The 19,458-nt window shown below is 49.0% G+C and overlaps 1 protein-coding gene across 1 annotated transcript in view; it reads left to right on the top strand.

Moving 5' to 3' along the window:
• The window catches only part of SBNO2 (strawberry notch homolog 2), a 53,727-nt gene that overhangs the window by 27,362 nt on the left and 6,907 nt on the right, over nt 1–19,458 (top strand). Inside the window, exons 5-22 of the mRNA XM_050910504.1 lie at nt 5,464–5,556; nt 6,140–6,236; nt 6,642–6,802; nt 7,253–7,386; nt 7,920–8,010; nt 9,385–9,528; nt 10,053–10,170; nt 10,596–10,701; nt 10,895–11,048; nt 11,454–11,630; nt 12,298–12,395; nt 14,890–14,972; nt 16,010–16,210; nt 16,783–16,958; nt 17,168–17,299; nt 17,581–17,716; nt 18,401–18,513; nt 19,035–19,106. Coding sequence (XP_050766461.1) covers nt 5,464–5,556; nt 6,140–6,236; nt 6,642–6,802; nt 7,253–7,386; nt 7,920–8,010; nt 9,385–9,528; nt 10,053–10,170; nt 10,596–10,701; nt 10,895–11,048; nt 11,454–11,630; nt 12,298–12,395; nt 14,890–14,972; nt 16,010–16,210; nt 16,783–16,958; nt 17,168–17,299; nt 17,581–17,716; nt 18,401–18,513; nt 19,035–19,106 — 2,286 coding nt within the window. The remainder of the gene's footprint in view (nt 1–5,463; nt 5,557–6,139; nt 6,237–6,641; nt 6,803–7,252; nt 7,387–7,919; nt 8,011–9,384; nt 9,529–10,052; nt 10,171–10,595; nt 10,702–10,894; nt 11,049–11,453; nt 11,631–12,297; nt 12,396–14,889; nt 14,973–16,009; nt 16,211–16,782; nt 16,959–17,167; nt 17,300–17,580; nt 17,717–18,400; nt 18,514–19,034; nt 19,107–19,458) is intronic.

Here is a 19,458-nt window from a genome sequence, read left to right as displayed (position 1 = left end):
GCAGCAGCAGCCACCGTTTGTTTATTCTCCATGGCAAATATTTTAGTAACAATGACTGAAAAACAAACTCTGTCCAACTTAAGACTAACCATTTGTGTTTACTTTGTGAGTCCAAGTCCCTGCAAGCTTTTACATCTCTGAGTTTTCCTGGGCGTGTGATCTCCCAGCAGTCCCACAGCAACATGTGGTTCCGTGCATTTTTACCAGCCTTCTGCCGTCTGTTTTCCCTCATCTCTTGGAACTGATTACTCACTATTGCACAACCTGGTATCAGTCGCTACGGGTAGCCACCAGCTTTGGGTGTTGGTGGAGCCACTGTCATACACATCTGCTGAATCTCTGGATCTCAGCTCTCACAGTAAATGCCCAGCCGTGCAGTAGGTTTCCTTTGTAGGTCATTCTCTTATGAAGACTGTGGGGGAAAAACATTCAACGTGAATATCCTAGAAGGCAATCTGGCATGCCTGTGCTTCAGTGAGTTTTGTGTTTTGAGGTTCTGTTGTGTTTAGAGGCTGCATTTTGCAGTTAGTAGTGTGTCTGAGACTATTTCCATGAAAAAAGCTGGCTGTTTGTCACAGCTTGGAAATAAGAGTCTTGGCAGTGGTTCCGCTTTGAAATGATGCTGCTGTGAGGCTCAGTGACAGGTTGGGCATTGAAAGAGTGTGGCTTGGTGGCGAGGGTCCTAGCGTGGGACTTGGGAAATGGAAGCTCCTGTCTGCCTTAGCCTTTCTGTGAGATCTTAGGCCATTCATGCAGATCCTCAAATCAGACACCTGAGCTCTTGCTGAAATCACTGAGATTTGATCACCTTTATAGACCTTTGCAGCGTCTGCTTGGCCCTCGGCGTGTCTGTAATTGGAGGCAGAGAATACCACTGCCCTTCTTCCCGTGGATAAATGTGTTAGAGATCAAGGGCCACGCCGCTGTGCTGGCAGCAAGGGCTGCACAGGCAATGCGCACGCGGTCTGGTGGTAACTTTGGACTGGTTTGAACTTGAAGTTTGAAACAGCAAGAAGAGAGCTGAGCTATTTGAACCAAAGAAATGGCTGAAGACATCACAGGCTTGTAAACTGGATGATTGAAAAAGCTAGAAAACAGATACATCCCCCAAGACAGAGAAGGCATGTGCCTTATTACTCCTAGTCTCCTATTATTATTGGGTTTTTTTACATAGTAGCCTAAATCACTACAGAAATAGTTCTGTGGTGTCCTGTTTCTAAACACGTGAACTCTGGTCGAGATACTTGATGCCTAAAAAAGCTTGTAGTTTTGTATCTGTGGAGTGTACAGCAAAAAACTTACTGGGAAAAGCTGTTCTAAATCCAGCGTAAAGAATGCAAGCGAGAAACAAATATGTGTCATATAAGTGTGAGACTAACTTGTCTGACCGTAGCAGAGCAGCCGTCTCCAATCTTGTTGCATGCTGTTCTTCACGTCCTCCCCTCGCCCCTTGTTGTCCTGCAGAGCACTTAGGTTTAGATAAGGCCAATTAACTCCTTGGAATTCCATTTATAAATGACTTCCTTTTGAAAAGAATCTCTAGCTATTTTAAATGTTGTCTTATCTGTGTTTTCTGAATACAGAGGGGGTTGGGGGATTTTTTTTTTTTTTTTTTTTTTTTTTTTTTTTTAAACTGAGTTTGACATTTCCGGACGAGGTGTCAGTTAAATACATCCTGGTCTGGAGAGTTCAGTTTCATTTTTGCATGGGAGGTGGTAACTCACAGGACACTAGGTAAATGGATTTTCAGATTGACTGATGATGGGCAGCTTTTTTATTACCTGAATTTCAAATATGCTTTTTGTTGTTGTTGTTAAGGGAGGCAAACAAGTGATCTGTTGCAAAATCTCAAGGCAGTGCCGAAGAAAAGGTTCCTTGCTGTAACATTCAGTACAGGACAGAGACTTTGCTGGTATCCTGCACCAGTGTACAAGCAATTTAGATAATCCTTCCCTGTTCCTCCCCACATCATTACGCCACCATAATTTTCCATAAAATTGCAGGAATTTTGGCTTTTGAGTAGCCAGAGCAGTTACTAAGCTACAGTACAAAACTGAACGCCGGTCACATTACACTGTATGTAACCCAGGCAAGATGCAGTCCTAATCTCTTTTGATACAGTACATCCAATCAGCTGTAGCTGTGTAGTCAGCTCTTACCCAGGAGCAATGGCTAGCCTTGCACTGCGTTGTCAGGACAGTAGTTTGTCCAGCATTTCAGTCTCAGAGATTCAGGCGGAGCAGAAACGGCCGTCTCTAAACAGCTCTGATACGCAGGACATCTCATGAGTGAAGCTGGATGCATCCTGCATGTGAGACTCACGTGTAGACCCCAGGTACAAGAACGGCCTTGTAGCTTGTCCTCTTTAAAAAAAAACAAAAAACAAACTGTCTTCTGTCGTGTAGCAATTTGAAGATACGGCGTGGAAAAGACTATATCTGTGTTTTAGCTTTTCCCCTTCTTTCCATCAGCTGTCCCTAGCACTGGGGAAATGGGTTTACAGAAAGGGGGACAGAGCGAAATTGGAGAAAAGTGTCCCAGTGAGACTGTGCAATGCTGAACGTTTCAAGCTCACTAAGAAACCCTTATCTCAAGTGCCCGGTGCTGAAGCTTTAGGTGGAGTGTTTGTGATTGAAGAGGAAATGGCTGGATGCAGAGCTGTCTTCGTGTGCCTGTGTGGGGAGAGCTGTTATCCGTAAAGAAAGGAGATGTATATAATGTTTTGGCTCTGTTTATCATTTCAGGAATGGGCATGGAGGGAAGAGCTACTACACTGTTAAATATTTGCAGGAGTTAGCAGGCAAAACACACTTTCTTCATTTGTAATGAAGTTGTGAAATACCTTTTAAAAATAGTTCATGTAATCCATTGTGTTTTCTCACAACTGTCTCACAAGTTTACAGTGTTTTTAAGGTTGAGGAAGCAAAGCCCTGCCTCTGAAGCCTGTAGCTAGAATTGTTGTGAGCTGCTGATGTAGGTTTTTTCCTAACTCATTCACAGCACTTTAAAAACGTGAACACCCTTCTCCTAGCTCAATACATAGGGAATGAATTTATGGAGAGGGGAGTTGGCTTGTCAGCCAGATGTGACTGTTTCTTTTCCCATGGAAGTCACGGCAAGATGGGGCAAAACGGAGGATAACGCAAAGAGGGAAAAAATGGAATACGACCGAGTCTTTGATTGTGCAATTGTCAGCGGCTTTACTGAATGAGTCTCTCTCCTGCTTACATCCCAGTGTTCTCATGTGTGCTGTGTATGCCTCTTTGTTAATGTTTTTAGACATGTAGCATAGAGGAAGGAGAAAATCAGACTGGGAGGTGAGCGAGAGTAGAGAAAGGAAGGAATTGTACAAGTTCATTCTGGGGCAAGATGATATATCACCCACTATAGCTCCTGGTCCCACCTGGACTGGCCCTCACAGCATATTCTCAGCTATGTGGTTAGTTTTTCAGTGCTCCAAACAACCAAGGTTTCTGTCGCTTCCTTTGCAATACCTGAGGTGAAATGCTGTGTGCCAAAGCCCCATTGCTGAATTGGGATAGCAGGGATTTATACTTTGAAGATTGCGTGATGCAAAACCAGACCTGCATTAACTTTCCACTGCTAGAACTGAGAGAAGCAAGTCCTGCCATTGCAGCACATCTGGGCCTTTCTCTTGCCTAAGAAGAAACTCTTATACTGAGCTCAGATTTGTAGGTGGAGATGTTTCACCTGCTCTCCAGATTTGTTGGCACTGAAAATAGCTCTTCCGTCCAGCTTCCTTCTGGTAATTCTGACTCAGGCTTCCAGTAATGGAGGGTGTTTTTTTTCTTTTTTTTTCTTTTTTTTTTTAAATTTTAAAAGAAATAATCGGAGTGTTTATGCTTAAGAACTTCCCATCTTTCACTTCTGGTGGAGCATGGGTCTCTTTGTGAGTCTGGCACTCTTTGCAGGCTATAAACTTGAAGTAGTGCTGCTTCTGGAGTTGCTGATTGCTTTGGATGCCATGAGCTGCTGGCTTGACCTTGCTCGCTGTCGGGAAATTCCAGTGTGATTTTTGTTTGTGTGGGGGCAGACAAAGGATCTCCTCGATTGTGCCTTCCCAGCTAGAAGTGTCTTGGGAGCTCTCCTAGCTGGCTGTGGTGCAGTGGGCTGGATGGTCCAAAGCCATCATTAACTCTGACACAGCAGTTGGCGCCTGGAGAAACCCGGCCAGCCCGTACGGCAGCCTGACCCCCACCCTCGCTGGCCTGGTGGGGGTCTCGGTGCGGTTTGGGCTCCTGGGCCTCCTGGCTGATCTCTGTAGTGGAGGTCCTCACCAGCGGTCCTGGTCTCTGCAAGAGTGAGGTGAGCCTGAGGGGCAGCTGGAAGCGTGCAGGCTTTGGTGGTCTCAGGCAAAGGGTAGCAGTCCTTAACCTCGGGACAGCCGTTAATTGGTGCTGATCCACGGGTTGTGTTCTGCTGCAGTTAGGTAATTACTTTGAACAGTGGTTTTAATGTTAAAAACAAAATTGCAAAATCATTAAGTAAATGCTTGCCTCGAGGGCAGTTTGTAAGAAGATGTAAAGTGTCGGTGTTCTGATTTAATGCTCAGTCCTTTCCCAGTGATGGCTTTTGGTTGCGATTTTGTTCAGTCTTTCCCACTCCCCCTGTTTGGATCTCCTCGGCTATACTCCACTCTCCCCTTCTGGTCCCCAAAGTGATGCTGTTTCTCTTCCATTAGCAAATCCAGCCCAGAGCTCTCAGTTGGACTCACCAGTTCAGAATAAAACACGTGATCCCGCAATGAGAATCTACACAGCTCCTTTTAACGAGGACCTGTCTTGTCGGGAAGGGCAGAGCAGTTTTGTAGAGAGCTCCCTTTGAAGCAAATGGGGAAACAGTGACTAACATAACTGCTCCAGTGCAGAGCAAGTCCAGTATTCCCATAATAAACTTCAATCAGGTCTTGACAGGGACTGCTGGCTTGTAAGAGTCCTTTGAAAGCGGCAACATTTGCACAGGTAATCTGTTAGTGCTAATGGGAGGTGTATGAAAGGTGGGCTTATGCCTGAGATCTCACGTTTTAAGGCAAAACATGGCATTTTGGGATGGCCCATCTTAATGCCGTGTAGTTACTACAACTATTGCAGAAAGACTCCTGTCCCGCAGGTGTAGGAGATGTGTCCCTGCAGGCTTTCCTCACACGTGGGCACACGCACAACATGTTCACACTTCTTGCAAGAATGTACTTACCTTGGTCAGTTATTCCCTGTGCGTATGTTGACAAAGGCATGTACGGCATTTGCAAGATTTATTAGTTTCCAGAATTACTGCCCAGGGCTTTTCATTCACAAACAGAAAGTATCAAAGTCCACTGACAACGTCAGAGTGTAAGATCTGAGTACAGAGCACAAATGTCTTTACTGTTGTATTTTCATACTTGTTGGGGTTGGAGGGCTGAGGGTTAAGACTGCTTTCTCACCTGCACCCTTTCTGTTCCAGCTGTTCTCACCCAGCAGATCGTTCACTGGCTTAAACAGTTCGAATGACCATGTTCCTGCTGTCCCCAACACACCGCTCCTCATAAGCTACCAGGTGAGAACGATGGTCGGCTTCAGGAGGATCGGACACTGGGTAACGTTGCCGTGTGGAGGGGAGCAGTTCTGACCGTTTGCCCTTCAGAGGGAGTGAGACAAGAAAATCAGACAGATAGAAGTCGCTGCCCTTTCCCAGAAGTGACTTGTATTTCCCTTGGTGGAACTTTGCTATGTTAAAGAATGGTTTGGGCTTTCATGACTTTGCTTTATGCTGCTGAGTACCACGCTGAGTTTAAAGCTGGTCTAGGTCCCTCACTCAGGGCCAGATTAGAGCACAGCTGGGCAGAATTCATGCTAGCCCACAGCCCATCTGAAAAGTGATGTAAACATCTTTCCCTAATTTGGTGTGGACTAGGCGTTGAAAGTAGCTCTTAAAGCACTTGCTGAGCCCCCGGGGTGGGCGCTCGCAGATGGTTTCCCTTGTGTTGCTGTAGTCTATAAATGAGATTAATTGTATTTGAAGGGTTTGTGAATTTGCATAGGGATGATTTAAATGGTAGTTTCTGGCACTGTGTAGCACTGCGTGTGTCCGTAGCTCAATGAGAACATTAGCAGTTGGTCAACGCTGTGTTTCTTTTCAGTCTCAGGCTCCTGCAGAGGAGGAGGATGAAGGTGAGGAGGAAGAAACGGAAGAGTTGGGGCAAACAGAGACCTATGCAGAATATATACCTTCAAAGTGTGAGTGTCTTGCCATTGCATGAGTATGGGAAGTTCTGTTAACTCCGTTGTGGACCAACCTAATTAACTGCTCCCTTATTTTCCTGCAAGCAGTATATGGTGTTTGCTGTGGCGCATCCCAAACTTGTGATTTTCTAAAAAAACTTTACCAGCCTACTGATCCTTTGTTGGTGCTATGCTAATTTAACAGAACACTTTTCTGTTGCTTGGTTTTGGGGGAGGCAGGACTTGTTTTTGGCAATCCGAAATTTCAATGGAACAAAAGAGTGAAGAGCAGGGGTCGGGCTTGTCTCTTCTGTTCCTGAGCAGAGGGCTACAGAGTATTAATGTGAGGTCTGCCGCCTTTTTGAGGTGCCCTGTGGGAGTGAAGAACTTGAGTTATCTGTTTTCTGTGCTGTCATTTAGCCAAGATCGGGAAGCACCACCCTGACCTCGTGGTTGAAACGAGCACTCTATCCAGCGTCCCCCCACCCGACATCACCTACAGCCTTTCCCTGCCACGCTCTGTTGCTGACAAAGGGTCACTCTCTGCACTACAGCTGGAAGCAATCATTTATGCCTGCCAGGTACGTGGCTCCACCTTGCCAGCTTGCATGTCTTACACTACAAGGAAACTGCCTTTTGCATGGACAGATGTTCAAGTGTGTTTTAAAATAACCTGTAATATAGGTGATGAAACTTCGGAAGCTTTGGCATATTGCATTTTAAATGCCTTTTGAAAGGATTATTTGAAACCAGGGACTTCCGTGGGGTCTGTTTCCCAAAGAGGCAAGAACGTTTGACTTTGGTTGCAGAGGGGAGTGCTTTTTGGGGGCCTGAGGGCCTTTTCCATGAACTGCCACTTGTGAGCTTGGCCATGACACTTGACCATTCCTGCCGTCATTTATCTGAGCAGGAAATGCACTTGCATCGGTGGGATATGTGAAAGGGTTAAGTGGTGCTCTTATAAGCTCACATCAAAGCTGTTAGCAAAGGCAAATCTAGTTTCATTTCCAGTTCTGTTCTTGATTTTGCAGCAACATGAAGTTTTATTACCCAATGGGCAGCGAGCTGGGTTCCTCATTGGGGACGGTGCTGGAGTTGGAAAGGGCAGGACAGTTGCGGGCATCATCTTTGAAAATTATCTTAAAGGGAGGAAAAAAGCTCTGTGGTAAGTTGTTGGGTGGTTTTGGTTTTTTTTTCTTTTCCCGTAAGACCTTGGAGTTAGTTTGGATCTGGGAGTAAGGAATTCCTTAGTGCTGATGTTGGCTTTATAGTTGACTCATGCTGTGGTCTTGGGTAAGTCGTTTCCACCTCTTTGTGCCTGTTAGCTGTCTGTGAAATGGGAATATTTCCCCTGCAGCGGTGATGGAGAATGAGTCACTATGAAATAGCAGATTATATACTACTTGGAGTGCAATGTCAAGCCTATCCCCGCTCTCTTTGAAGCCGGCGGAGGGGTATTCATGGGCTTCCCGGGTGCAGACTCAAGCCCCTGGAGTATGGGGTTTTACTGCAGAATACACACAGCTTGTCGTAAGTGGCAGACTGGAGCCTGCTGTGGGATCTTGCGTTGAGGTGTGTGGGCAGTTGGAAATGTGACAGTTTTGCACACCTACTGTTGCTTTAGTCAGAGCTATTAATCACTGTGCATGCCCTGACTATCTCCTTAGGAGATAACCAGACCCACGTCTTGCTTTGCAGGTTCAGCGTCTCCAATGATCTCAAGTATGATGCTGAGAGAGACCTGAAGGACATTGAAGCCTCCCACATTCCTGTGCATGCTTTGAATAAGGTAGGGAGAGAAGTTGTAATGGTGTTCTGGAAAATCAGCCTACAGTAGCAGTGAGATGGATCCGCCTTAGCGTGTAAAGCAGCAGTCGCTTCTGCCTCCGCGTGGCTGGTGGCACAGGCAGTAGCAGACAGCAAGCTGCTTGCTGTTCCCTTCTCTCAGCATGCTCTTCCCACTCTGGACTCTTGCTATTTTTATACACTCTGCAGAGCTGCACTGTGAGCACAGAGCTGTTTCCTGCAGGGAGTGAGAAGCGTCTCCAGGCAAGTGCAAAGTACAGCAGGACTTGAACCTTTATCGCCATTCCTGAAGAGTCCTGCAGAGGGAACAGCTCCTGTTACATGTGGCCGTGCTTTGCTCTCCTGGGCTAACGTTTCCCGGCGCTGGTTTCATGGAACCGCTTTTCAGAACATGCGAGTAAGGGAGCACATATAAATGCACAGATTGGTGCCTGGCAGGCGGCTGCAGACGCACGGTGCCATGGCTGAGCACGTGGGCATTTCCCCCCAGCTGAGCGAATCAGACAATTTTCAGACTTTCTTCCAGTTATTCAGTGATGAGGATGAAGCATTTCTCAAAAGAAACGACCAGCAGTTGTGTAGTGGCTATTCACAGGGTTCTTCGTAGCCTCTGCTTTAGTCTCTTGTCCAGTGCGTCAGCCTTGTCCAGGCTTGTGTCTGCCACACCGCTGGCCCGTTCACTGCAACACTCTCCTCTGGTTTTTAATGGTATTGAACAACCAGCTCTTACGAAGTCAATGGAAACCACATGTGTTCAACACCTCTGAGTGCACTCCATTAAGAGACTGAAAAGGATGTTTGTTTTCAGACCAAAAAGGCTTTAAATGGAACTTTCTTCAAATTGGGACCATGGGTTTTTCCCCCTACCTTTTATTTCGTTACAGGTGGGACCCATGACAGTAAGATAGGCAAAAATCTCACCTGGTCAAAGAGAAAATTATTTTCTGGAAGTAATTAAAACAGATGGGAGGGTTCAAAACAATTAAACATTCTAAACTGTTGCTTAAAAAAATGAAGTGACTTCAGTTGGCCAGAAAATTGAAGCCCTAGTGTGGTCTCCCCATTTCACTGCATGCATCCAGATGTGCTGACACATTGGCTAGTGGAACTTATCCAGACATTTAAAGTCCCTGTCATCACCGTATCTCAGTGCCAAATAGAAGTGCTAAAGACGTCAGCTGCCAACAGTCTTTTGTCTGTTCTGCTCTCAGATTGGGTTTTGTTCTTGGAGGCAGGAGCATGTGTCCTGCACAGTCACAGCACAGTCGGCAGTATTGATTGCGGGCAAAGGATGGGCGCGACGTACTGGGGACAAGCATCATGAGGGCGTGTGCTCTTGTTCTTCCTCTTTCTGCAGATTAAATATGGTGACACAGCTACCTCAGAAGGAGTCCTCTTTGCCACTTATTCTGCGCTGATTGGTGAAAGCCAGGCAGGCGGACAGCACAGGACACGCTTAAAACAAATTTTGGACTGGTGCAGGGAAAACTTTGATGGAGTTGTATCCTTTTAAAAAAAAAAAAAAAGAAAACAACAACAGAAACTGGAGAGAGAAGAATTGCATGCTTGTGATTGTACTTCACCAAGGAACAAAGAGCTTGGGGCCATCTGAAGTCACGGGGAGCAGCTGTGCCGAGCAGCCTGCTGCCTGTGGCAGATATTTAAATGCTGTAAGCACATGCATCCCCCCACGCTCCTCTCTCCTCCTCCGAAGGCTGCAGCGTTAAGGGAGGAGGGGAAGAACGCAGCTGGGATTAACCTTTTCAGCGTTCTTCTCCCTCAGCTTTACAAGACACGACACACCTTGGAAGTGAAGGGAGAGGGAGCGGGAAATGACTTCAGGCTCTGAGGAGCACAGGACTAAGCAAAACCAGCAGGTTTCATGCAGCGTGGGCAACGAGTCAGTCCTGTTGATATTGGGACTGGTTGTCCAATCGGTTGGAGGAGGCTAGGTTGTATTTTCTGTCTGCTCCCATCCTCGGGATGAAAATAGATCCTTTCTCCTTAACTGACGTTCCCCTCCAGATTGTGTTTGATGAATGCCACAAAGCCAAAAATGCCAGCTCTACTAAAATGGGCAAAGCAGTGCTGGACCTTCAGAACAAGCTGCCTCGAGCGAGGGTTGTTTATGCCAGTGCCACAGGTAAGCTTCTCTCGGCATTGTGTGGGCGCTATGCGTAAACACAGTCACCTCTGATCTGAAGGATGCCCTTGAGATGTGAGCGCGTGTGCTGAGAGTACACGTTCATGCAAGAAGAGGTGAATGGTGCTGCAGTGCTAGAGGGGAGCCTAGGGTGCTAAGATCTGCCCCAAGCCCCATTACTGCCGTTACTCGTGACTTTTTGGCAAGTCGGACTAATTTCTCTTCAGTTTAACTTGTTCCTGGCCAGCTGTTCAGCTGTATGGTGATGCTTGCCTGCTTAGCGTGTGGAGGGCAATGTTTGGAAAAGTCCTTGGGTCTCCTAAGGCACAATGGCAAATGACCATCCTTTTAAGAGATCACTTTACTTGAGTCAAAACTATTCACAACTGCTGTGGTTTTGCTAACAGTGAATTCTGTTCAAACAGGTGCCTCTGAGCCAAAAAACATGATTTACATGAGCCGCCTGGGGATCTGGGGGGAGGGCACCCCTTTCAGAGTGTTTGATGAGTTCCTGCATGCAATTGAAAAGAGGTAAGTCGTGTCCAGCATCCCTTTTCATGTAGCTTATATTTTGTGGCAGCCTTTGTTTGGGAAATGGGTGCAGTGCCTGAGGACAGTGTCTGAGGGCAGCTTGAGCCAGGAGAGGTGGTGGTTCTGCAGAGGCACCTACCCGGTGCTGCCCTGTAGCAGAGGAGAGGGTTTCACAGCTGTCTTCCTCTCCCAGGGGAGTTGGTGCAATGGAGATCGTGGCAATGGATATGAAGGTCAGTGGAATGTACATTGCCAGGCAGCTCAGTTTCACTGGAGTGACCTTCAGAATCGAGGAGATCCCGCTGGATCAGCAGTACAAGATTGTCTACGACAAGGCAGCGAAGTTGGTGAGCTGGTCCCACTGCTGTGGGGAGACTGATGTTTAATCGTGCTTTCGGCACGGCCACTTGTTATGTGGGAGGGTTTGAGGATCCTAAACGTGGCCATGACCACAAACTTAGTCTGTTCATAAGAAAGAATAGGGGTACACACGCTCAGCTTGTGTAAAAAAATAATCTTACACCTTTTTGCTTCTATTTAAAAGTTCTATATTTGCAAACCAGAGCTTGCAACATCATGCTAATGCAGAAAGGAGAGAATGACCAGACTGTTCATTCAGCCTAACACAGCGACATAAATACTGATGTTAAATCAGATTATCAAACCCCAGACTGTTCTCATAACCTCCTGCACAGCAGTAATGAAAATGAAAGCTGAGATATTAACTCAGCCTTTCTCGGTATTGTCTGCAGTGGGCAGAGGCCTTGATGGTGTTCCAGCAAGCAGCCAACTGGATCGGCTTGGAGTCTCGGAAATCCTTGTGGGGTCAGTTCTGGTCAGCTCACCAGCGCTTCTTCAAGTATCTCTGCATTGCTGCTAAAGTCCGGCGACTCGTTGAGCTTGCCAAGGAAGAGCTGGCAAAGGATAAGGTGTGGTATCAGAGCCTCGCTGCAGTGGCAGCAGCCGTCATTCTTACTTTACAAGTGATTTTTTTGTAGTCTGCAACCAAAGGGAGTTAATTATTGTTCAGCGTGACTTGAAAGCAATTTCAAACCTCTTTAAGGCTGAATTTCTCTCCAGATTAACCAGAATGAAGGGCAGTGTCCGGGTTTCTGAGAACATTCACAGTAAATGATACTGGGGAGTTAACAAGGCCTCGTCTTCCGAGGCATTACCCACTGTTCGTTTATGGTTGATGTGGGCAAGCTGATCTGAAAGGGTATTTTGGGTCATGTTCAAGCTCGAAGAGGTACCAGATCCTTCACCTCGAGCACAGCTCTGTCCTTTCATCCATCTGGATGCAACTTGGAAATTTTAGGCAGAAACTACCTAGCAGAGTCAGTTAGCTTCTGTCATCAGAGTCATCCTCTCTGTGGTGTGGGCAGAGGTACGGTTTTGGATGCTGAAAGACTTGAGAGATGGTTCTTCACCAGGAGCCCTGCTACAGGCCCAACACGTGTTTGGGACAGGGTCCAAGGGAAACGTACCTGGGACTGTGAAATACAATCTCTTTAGTCTGTAGCTGTTTGCCCTGGTGCCGGCTGCGGTACGCCCTCCCTGACACCTTGCTGTGTCGTCCCTTGTGTTTCCCTGCAGTGTATAGTCATCGGCCTGCAGTCCACCGGGGAGGCTCGCACCAGAGAAGTCCTGGACGAGAACGATGGGCATCTAAATTGTTTTGTCTCTGCTGCAGAGTGAGTTAAAAATCCCTGTTTTTCTTCTGGGGGGATGCATGGGAGGCTGGAGGCGTGCTAGGGCAAGCCCTGCCCTGGGGCCACTTAGCACTTGCGGTTCTTGAAATGCAGTTTCATGATGCCTCGCCCTATACAAGCTGTAAATGGAGAGGACACTTAGCTGGGTCCTTGAGGCACTATTTCTTCAGTGTGGCTTTATGAGCTAGATCCTGGATTTTGAAGTCTCCTGTGGTCCAAACTTGCACGAACAGCCTGATCCGACTCTCTACACACGTAAAAGACTTGGCAGGTGTAGGAGAGCCAGAAATGTGAGCTCAGATGTAGTTTGTGTGGGTCTGACTCTGGAAAATGGGGCTGTTGACACTGAAGAAATGAGCAAGAGAATCTCTGTAATGACAGAGTCTGGGATGATAATGTGAGGCGGCATCGCTGGAGCAGTGAGAGGAAGGAGTGGTCTGAGGAGTTTAGATTCACCAGTGTTGGCTTTCAGCACGTGTACGAGGCAGGACCAGTGTCCTGGTTGTGTTGCCTTTGTTCCTAGCTAAAAGGAGAGTTGGTTGTGCCTGAAGTGAAGCCAGCGGCAGGACTCATGCTACCCTTTCAGCAGAGAATGAGGCTTATGCTCCCCCTCATTTCTGCAGCTTTCAAAATACCAGCCTGTCCCACAAACGTGGCTGTTCCTGCACGATGGGTGACGAAAACCTGGGACATTGCGTTGCGTTGCGTTTCCTCTGTTCTGCAGGTGGCAGGGCTGTTAGTGTTTTCTTTTCAAGTGACTTTTAATGCAGGTGAAAGCAATGAGAGTTGCCAGAGACAGTATGTGTCCAGTTTAGGCCAAGCTTTCCTCCCTTATTGATGGAGGCGTTGTGTTGGTCTGTGTCACTCTGCTGTCTCCAGTCCATTCCTGAAAAACAAATACCGGTTTGGTGACAGCATGCAAGGCAGGTCTAGCAACTGCTTGGATTGATTTGGTCTCTTGGATTGGTTTTCATGTCACAGGTTTCAGAGGAACTCGGTCTCAAGGACTGCGTGGTCCCTTTGAGCCTTGCTCAGCTGTCGAAGGAGGAAGGGTCTGTTAGTGATCACGCACACTGCTTGACTCTGTCCCCAGTTCTAGAGGCAAGAGCTCTTTGTTCAGCAGCATTGGCCAGATAACTGAGTGTCTTCTGGCATCTGCTGAGCCTCCAAATGCAGTGTCCTGGTTTTACAGCACTTCAGGGGATTTCTTGAGGGGCGTGTGCTGGGAAGAAGCAGTTGTTTAAAGGATGCCGAGAAACGGGGTTAAAAATAAACGGATTGTTCAGTGAGTGAATACCAGCCCAACCCTTTGTTCGCAGGGAAGACAGGGAGTGCAAGTGTCGGGAAAATGAGCAAGGTTTTATGGCAGGGAGGCTCCGGACCTGAGAGCGAGTCTTTGTGTTTTGAGCCCAGGGTCTCCCCAGCACACAGGACAAAAGGGCCCTTCCTGGGGCCCTGTAATTGCAGTCACTTAATAGCCAGCACAGGGCTCTGCCCCTTCGGGGAGCCGCGCTGTCTCTGTCTCCTTCAGCCCCTCACACCAAGGGTCTTAGAGCTCCCTCCCTGGTTCCCAAGACTCCCTTTTCTCACACGGGCGAGTTGTCATGTCCATGCCTCTCAGCTGTCGCTTTCAATGTGGGTTGTTTTTTTTTTTTTTTTTTCAACCAGAGCTCATCCAGCACTGCCTTCTCATTGCACTGGGGGTTCATCCCTACCCAACATGACCAGCATTTAAGCATTTGCTCTTTTATTTGCAGAACAGCCCACAGAAATGTTTGTTTTCCACCTCTTCTGATTTTTTCCATTCACCTGAAACCACTACGTATCCGTGTTTTGTCACTTCACTCTGTTCCGTGGGCAAGCAGGCCCATGTCCAATTAATCAGAGGACTTGGTGGAGCACATTTGTTGGACAGCCTGACGGTGGTCACTGCTGTCAGAGCATGGAGAGGGGCTGGGACACTGGGACTTACTGGATTTTTCAGTAGTGATGTAACAGCTTCCCAGTATAGTGTTTCCCATTTAAAACTCCCTCTTAGTTGCTATATAAAGGTCTTGCAACTTTGGCATGCCACGTGGTAGCGCAGAGCCCAGGGTCTGCTCTGCTTTTGTTGCAGTGTCTCCCTGGAACAGCCCCGCTCCCTCCGCCAGCAGGGAGGCCAGGGCAGAGAGCGTTTTTCCGGGCATTACAGTGCTTTGCCTTCCCTCAGCACGCCCATTTCACGGCTGAGGATCTGCTGGCGCAGCCCAGGCTCCCATGGCAGAACCCTTTGGTGAAACACGCTCAGTCTGAGTTGCTGCTGTTCCGGAGAGCCACGCTGTACCAGTGGCTGGCTGATCATGCGCTGGTAGATGTGGTGCAGGATTTACCCCTCTTTCATGAAATGTGGTGCTATCTCAAATGCACATTGCTACATGATAACCGGCAGATGTTCCTATTCCTGGTAGCTAGAATAAATTTTGCATCTTACTTTCAGAGGCGTCTTTCTATCACTAATTCAGAAGCACTTTCCTTCAACCAAAAGAAAGAGAGAAAAAGGAACTGGCATTAAAAGAAAACGTAAGAGCACACTCCACTGCCCAGCATCTGACCTCCTGCCTTGCTGCTTCACCCCAGCCACTCAGCTTTTTCTTTTCCTTTTTCCCTTTTCCCTACTTCATGCTTTTTGCTACTCTGCCCTGGTTTCAGTTTGCCCTCCCGCACATCTCCCGTCACTCTCTCCCATCTGGAGGACGGCAGCTCTAGGTCATTCACCCTTTCCTCCCTCTAACCCGCTTCCCTGTCACAGCGTAGGTCCTCGCCTCCACCACTTGCCCAGTAGCTATGCCCCTTTCCCTCAGCCGCTTCCTTGCCTAGACTGGTGGGCAGATTGCACAAGAGTCCTGGCTGCATGCCTGAAGCCCTCTTGCAGCAAGGGGGGTTTCTCCACCTCCCCTTACTTATAGCATGGCAGGTGTCCTGGGGAAAAAAAACCATCACTTCCCTGCCAAATTATTGGCTGCAGCTGCAGGTAAGAAGAGTTTTGGGATTTCTCCTCCAGTGGGATGTGGGAAAGGGGGAAGAGGGGGCAGCAGCACTGGCAGATTGTGGAGGTTATCCTGACTGGCTGCTGTTGCAGAGCAGCCTGTGCAAACTGGTTTGTGAACCCTCTCACGTAGCAGGGGCATGTCTTACTGTGCTTGGAAGTGAACAACATCCCGAAACACTGGCACCTTCCTGTGTCCTGCACATTCCTCTGGAGGCGTTCAAACCTGCGGGCTCCTTCCCCTGAGGAGTTAGCACTGCTTAGAGCCGGCTGTGTGTTCATCCTGACGTGTGCAACTAGCTTCAGCCCTGATAAAGATTGCCTTCTTCCTTTCTCTCTCTTCCTTTCTCTTTCTCTCTCTCCCTCCCCCTCTCTCCCTCCCTTCCTAACTGCCCCCCACCCCACCCCACCCGAGAGGCTCTGTCTTTCCAAGATCAGCCTTTCATTTGGGGCAATCTCAGCTATTTTGTGATTTCTCCTCCTCCTCCTCTCTCTGAGCTGGCACTTGCTGTTCTGCATCGATGCACGAGGCTGGGGACTCTCCCTTGACACCGCTCGCTCTCCCTTGCAGGGAAGCAGAGGGGCCGCTGTGCCAAGGCTCTGAAGGGCGTGTGTGACCCCGCGGGTGTCATCAAGATCAGCGACGACAGCAGCACTGACTCCGACATTGGGCTCGACAGTGACTTCAACTCGTCCCCGGAGTCCGTGTTTGAGACGGATGATGTCATCTTCGTTGAGCACACCTACAACGGCTTCGCAGCTGAGGACAGAAGTAAGCAGAGCAGCAGCACGGGGTTAGCTCCTTCCTTGCTGAGGGGAAGCTGGGAACTGGAGTCACTTCATTCCATCGAGCGTGGCACCCAGTGCACGGGAACGCAGCTGGAGGCAGTCACCCACCCCAGCGCCCTGCAAGCACCGACAGCAGCAGATCAGACGTAACCCTTTTGGGGGGTCTGGCTAAAGGGATTGCAGAGTCAGTGAGCTGATGTGAGGACACTCTCTTGGTGTCTTCCTGGAATGGTGAAGCTCCTTCTGTGCTTGGGAGAGCTTTACAGTCTTAGCTAGATTTTATCCTGCGATGGTCAAACTTGGGCTTGTGAGGTTGATTCCCACTAACCTGCTGTGATCAGTGAGCAGGAAGACTTTGCCCTGCATGCTCCTTCCCCCACCAAAGCATGGGGGAGCACAGAGGGAATTCACTGCATGCTCAGCAGCATTTATTGCAAGGCAAGGCGTCTTTGCCCGCTCATCAGATAGTGCCCCCAGAAGCCCTTTGGAACTTCCCCCCTTTTTTTCAATTTGCGATTACCAGGTGGCTCTAAACTTTTGCATTTTATGTTGCAGGTAACTTTCACATGCTGCCTTCCCAGAAAGAGATGCATGGCCTGAGAGAGCTAGAACACGTGGAAAAGATGAAGCAGGACCTCCTAGCAAAAGTAAAAGCACTGGGCAAAGAGCTACCTCTCAATACCTTGGATGAACTGATCAATCACTTTGGGGGCCCGGAGCATGTGGCTGAGGTACTCCTCACAATCAAGAGTATATTTTTGTGGCACTGGGTGACAGGAAAAGGGGCCAGCAAAGGGGGTTCCCGCTGGAAGAGGGTTTCCTCTCCTTCCTTGCAATCTGAAAAAGTTGTTGAGAATTGACTTTCTAAATGGACTTGGTGCGCCGTGCAGGTCTCTCCCCTCTGCTAACAGCCTCTCTCTCTCCTGTGCGGTGTGCGCAGATGACGGGGCGGAAGGGCCGGGTAGTTTGCAGACCAGACGGCTCCGTCATGTTCGAGTCTCGTGCAGAGCAAGGCCTCTCTATAGACCACGTCAACCTGAAGGAGAAGGAGCGTTTTATGAAAGGGGAGAAGGTGAGTCAGGTTTGAGCTAAGGAAACCTCCGAACATCTGCACGGGGGCGATGAGAGGGGAAGGAAAGGGAGGGTCTTTTGCGTGCTTGTGCCTTACCGGCCTCAGGCCAACAAGGCTCTGCAGCTTTCTGTCTGTCTCTTTGACCTGCTGGAAGGTGACAAGGAGTCTGGGTCCCTTGGTGGGCTGGGGCCACCGTTGGGCTTTGGGCCGTTTCTTGAAGCAGTTTTGCAGATGTCCAGGAACCTCACTCTCCTTTCTCACTTGTTGTCTCTCTCCCTTAGCTTGTAGCAATAATCTCTGAGGCCTCCAGCTCAGGTATCTCTCTCCAAGCAGACAGACGGGTGAAAAACCAGAAGCGCCGGGTCCATATGACACTGGAGTTGCCCTGGAGTGCAGACCGGGCCATACAGCAGTTTGGTGAGGGCTGGGTGTTCTTGGGCACTGTCCCCTTCCCCTGAGCGTGGTTCAGACCATGAAGCCTCGGGCAGCCCTGGGAAGGGAAGGCGTGCGTGGCCGCCCGAGCCAGGCTTGTGCTGCTGCCGGGGCAGGCGTGTTTAGCTTTCTGAGATACGGCACCTTGCAGAGCACAGTGCTTCCATGTTTTGCTGGGATGGAAATGCAGACCCAAAGCAGTTGTGACTGATTTATCTTGTGGGGAGGGTTTGCGTTGACTCCAGGAGTGATTTGCAGTGTGGGAAGGGGGAACCCTCCCATACGTGTTAGCAGTGTGTCCTCATGAAACATGCCGGGGGTGCCTGGGGATTCCTGTTGTGCCCTGGGCAGGCTCTGTGGGATGGGGAGGGACAGTTCCTCAGTACGTGAGCACAAAAGAAATAATGTACATCCTAGCTCAAACTGGGGAGTCACTCCTCCACCCCAGAGGGTCAGGGCTATAAACTCAACTCTGCCACGGTCTCAGCAGCACCAGGGTGATGAATGCGACTGTGCCTCTGTCCTTTTCCCCCAAGAGAGATCTCCTTTGAAAACCAGCCATGACATGGAAAGTTGTTTTGGCACTCTCACCTCTTGCTCAGATTCCCTTCCCGTACCAGACGGGCTGTACCAACCTCTCCTTTCACCTCTGTTCTCATGTCCCTGTAGGTCGAACGCACCGATCGAACCAGGTTTCTGCTCCAGAGTATGTCTTCCTTATCTCCGAGCTGGCAGGGGAGAGGAGGTTTGCATCCATCGTGGCAAAACGTCTGGAGAGCCTAGTAAGTGCCCTGCAGCAAAGAGATTAACGTGTCAGTTCCAGTTCTCTGTGAAGAGCTTCCATTTTGGTGTTCCTGCTGGCATGGCCAGTGTAAGTAGTACAGGGGATTGCATCACCCCCGACTGAGGGCATTGCAGTTGTGGAACACAGGCGGCTTCTAGCATCCTGGGATTTGGGAAAGGAAGTGAAGAATGCATAACCAAGGCATCAGGAGGAATTTCAGGGAAGCAGAACCCAATTCCAGATGCTGGAATTCCCCCGCTGTTACAGGAGCGTACACCCATCTGTTTCCAGAAAGCTGATGAAATAATTAATGGAATAATTAATTTGTCTCTGTTTAATTTTTCTTCACATCTGATAAATCCCCAAATACTTTGGTGAAGTCTCAATATTCCAGAGAAACACTGCCTCCCCACAGCACGTTCTTATCCTTGCTTCTTCTGAGACGTGGCTTTGGCCAACCTTCTCTGGTCTTTTGCAACAGCTGAAAGTAAGAACTTTTTGTTTGGTCTGTCTTCCTAGGGTGCCTTAACTCACGGAGACCGCCGGGCCACTGAATCCCGAGACCTCAGCAAGTACAACTTTGAGAATAAGGTGACTTGCGGCTGTTCTCAGGGTAGCTCAGCCGAGGAGGGGTTGAAGTAGTTAGCAAGTGCCTTCGGTGGGAGCCCGAGCCAGGAAGATCATTGCTGGCATCTACAGGCAGAATCTGGCCTAGCAGCATCAGCGCCCAGCTCCCCGCCTGTATGCACAGCATACAGAACTGAGCCGATCAGCAGTGTTGGGCATCTGAGCACCACGCTGGTGGGAGGATTGTGCCTCCACCGGGGAGCTGGGCAGGGCGCCTGGGCCTCTGCCCCCAGGCTGGTGCCGGCACCGGGGTGCGGACGTGCAGGTTCCTGTACTCCGGTCCCCTAGGGACAGAGGAGGCCCCTGACGCACGGCT

This window comes from Gymnogyps californianus, chromosome 24 (genome assembly GCF_018139145.2).
Source record: "Gymnogyps californianus isolate 813 chromosome 24, ASM1813914v2, whole genome shotgun sequence".
In the NCBI taxonomy this organism is placed as follows: domain Eukaryota; kingdom Metazoa; phylum Chordata; class Aves; order Accipitriformes; family Cathartidae; genus Gymnogyps; species Gymnogyps californianus.
Note: the sequence above shows the minus strand (reverse complement) of the source record. Positions and strands in the feature narration are given on the sequence as shown.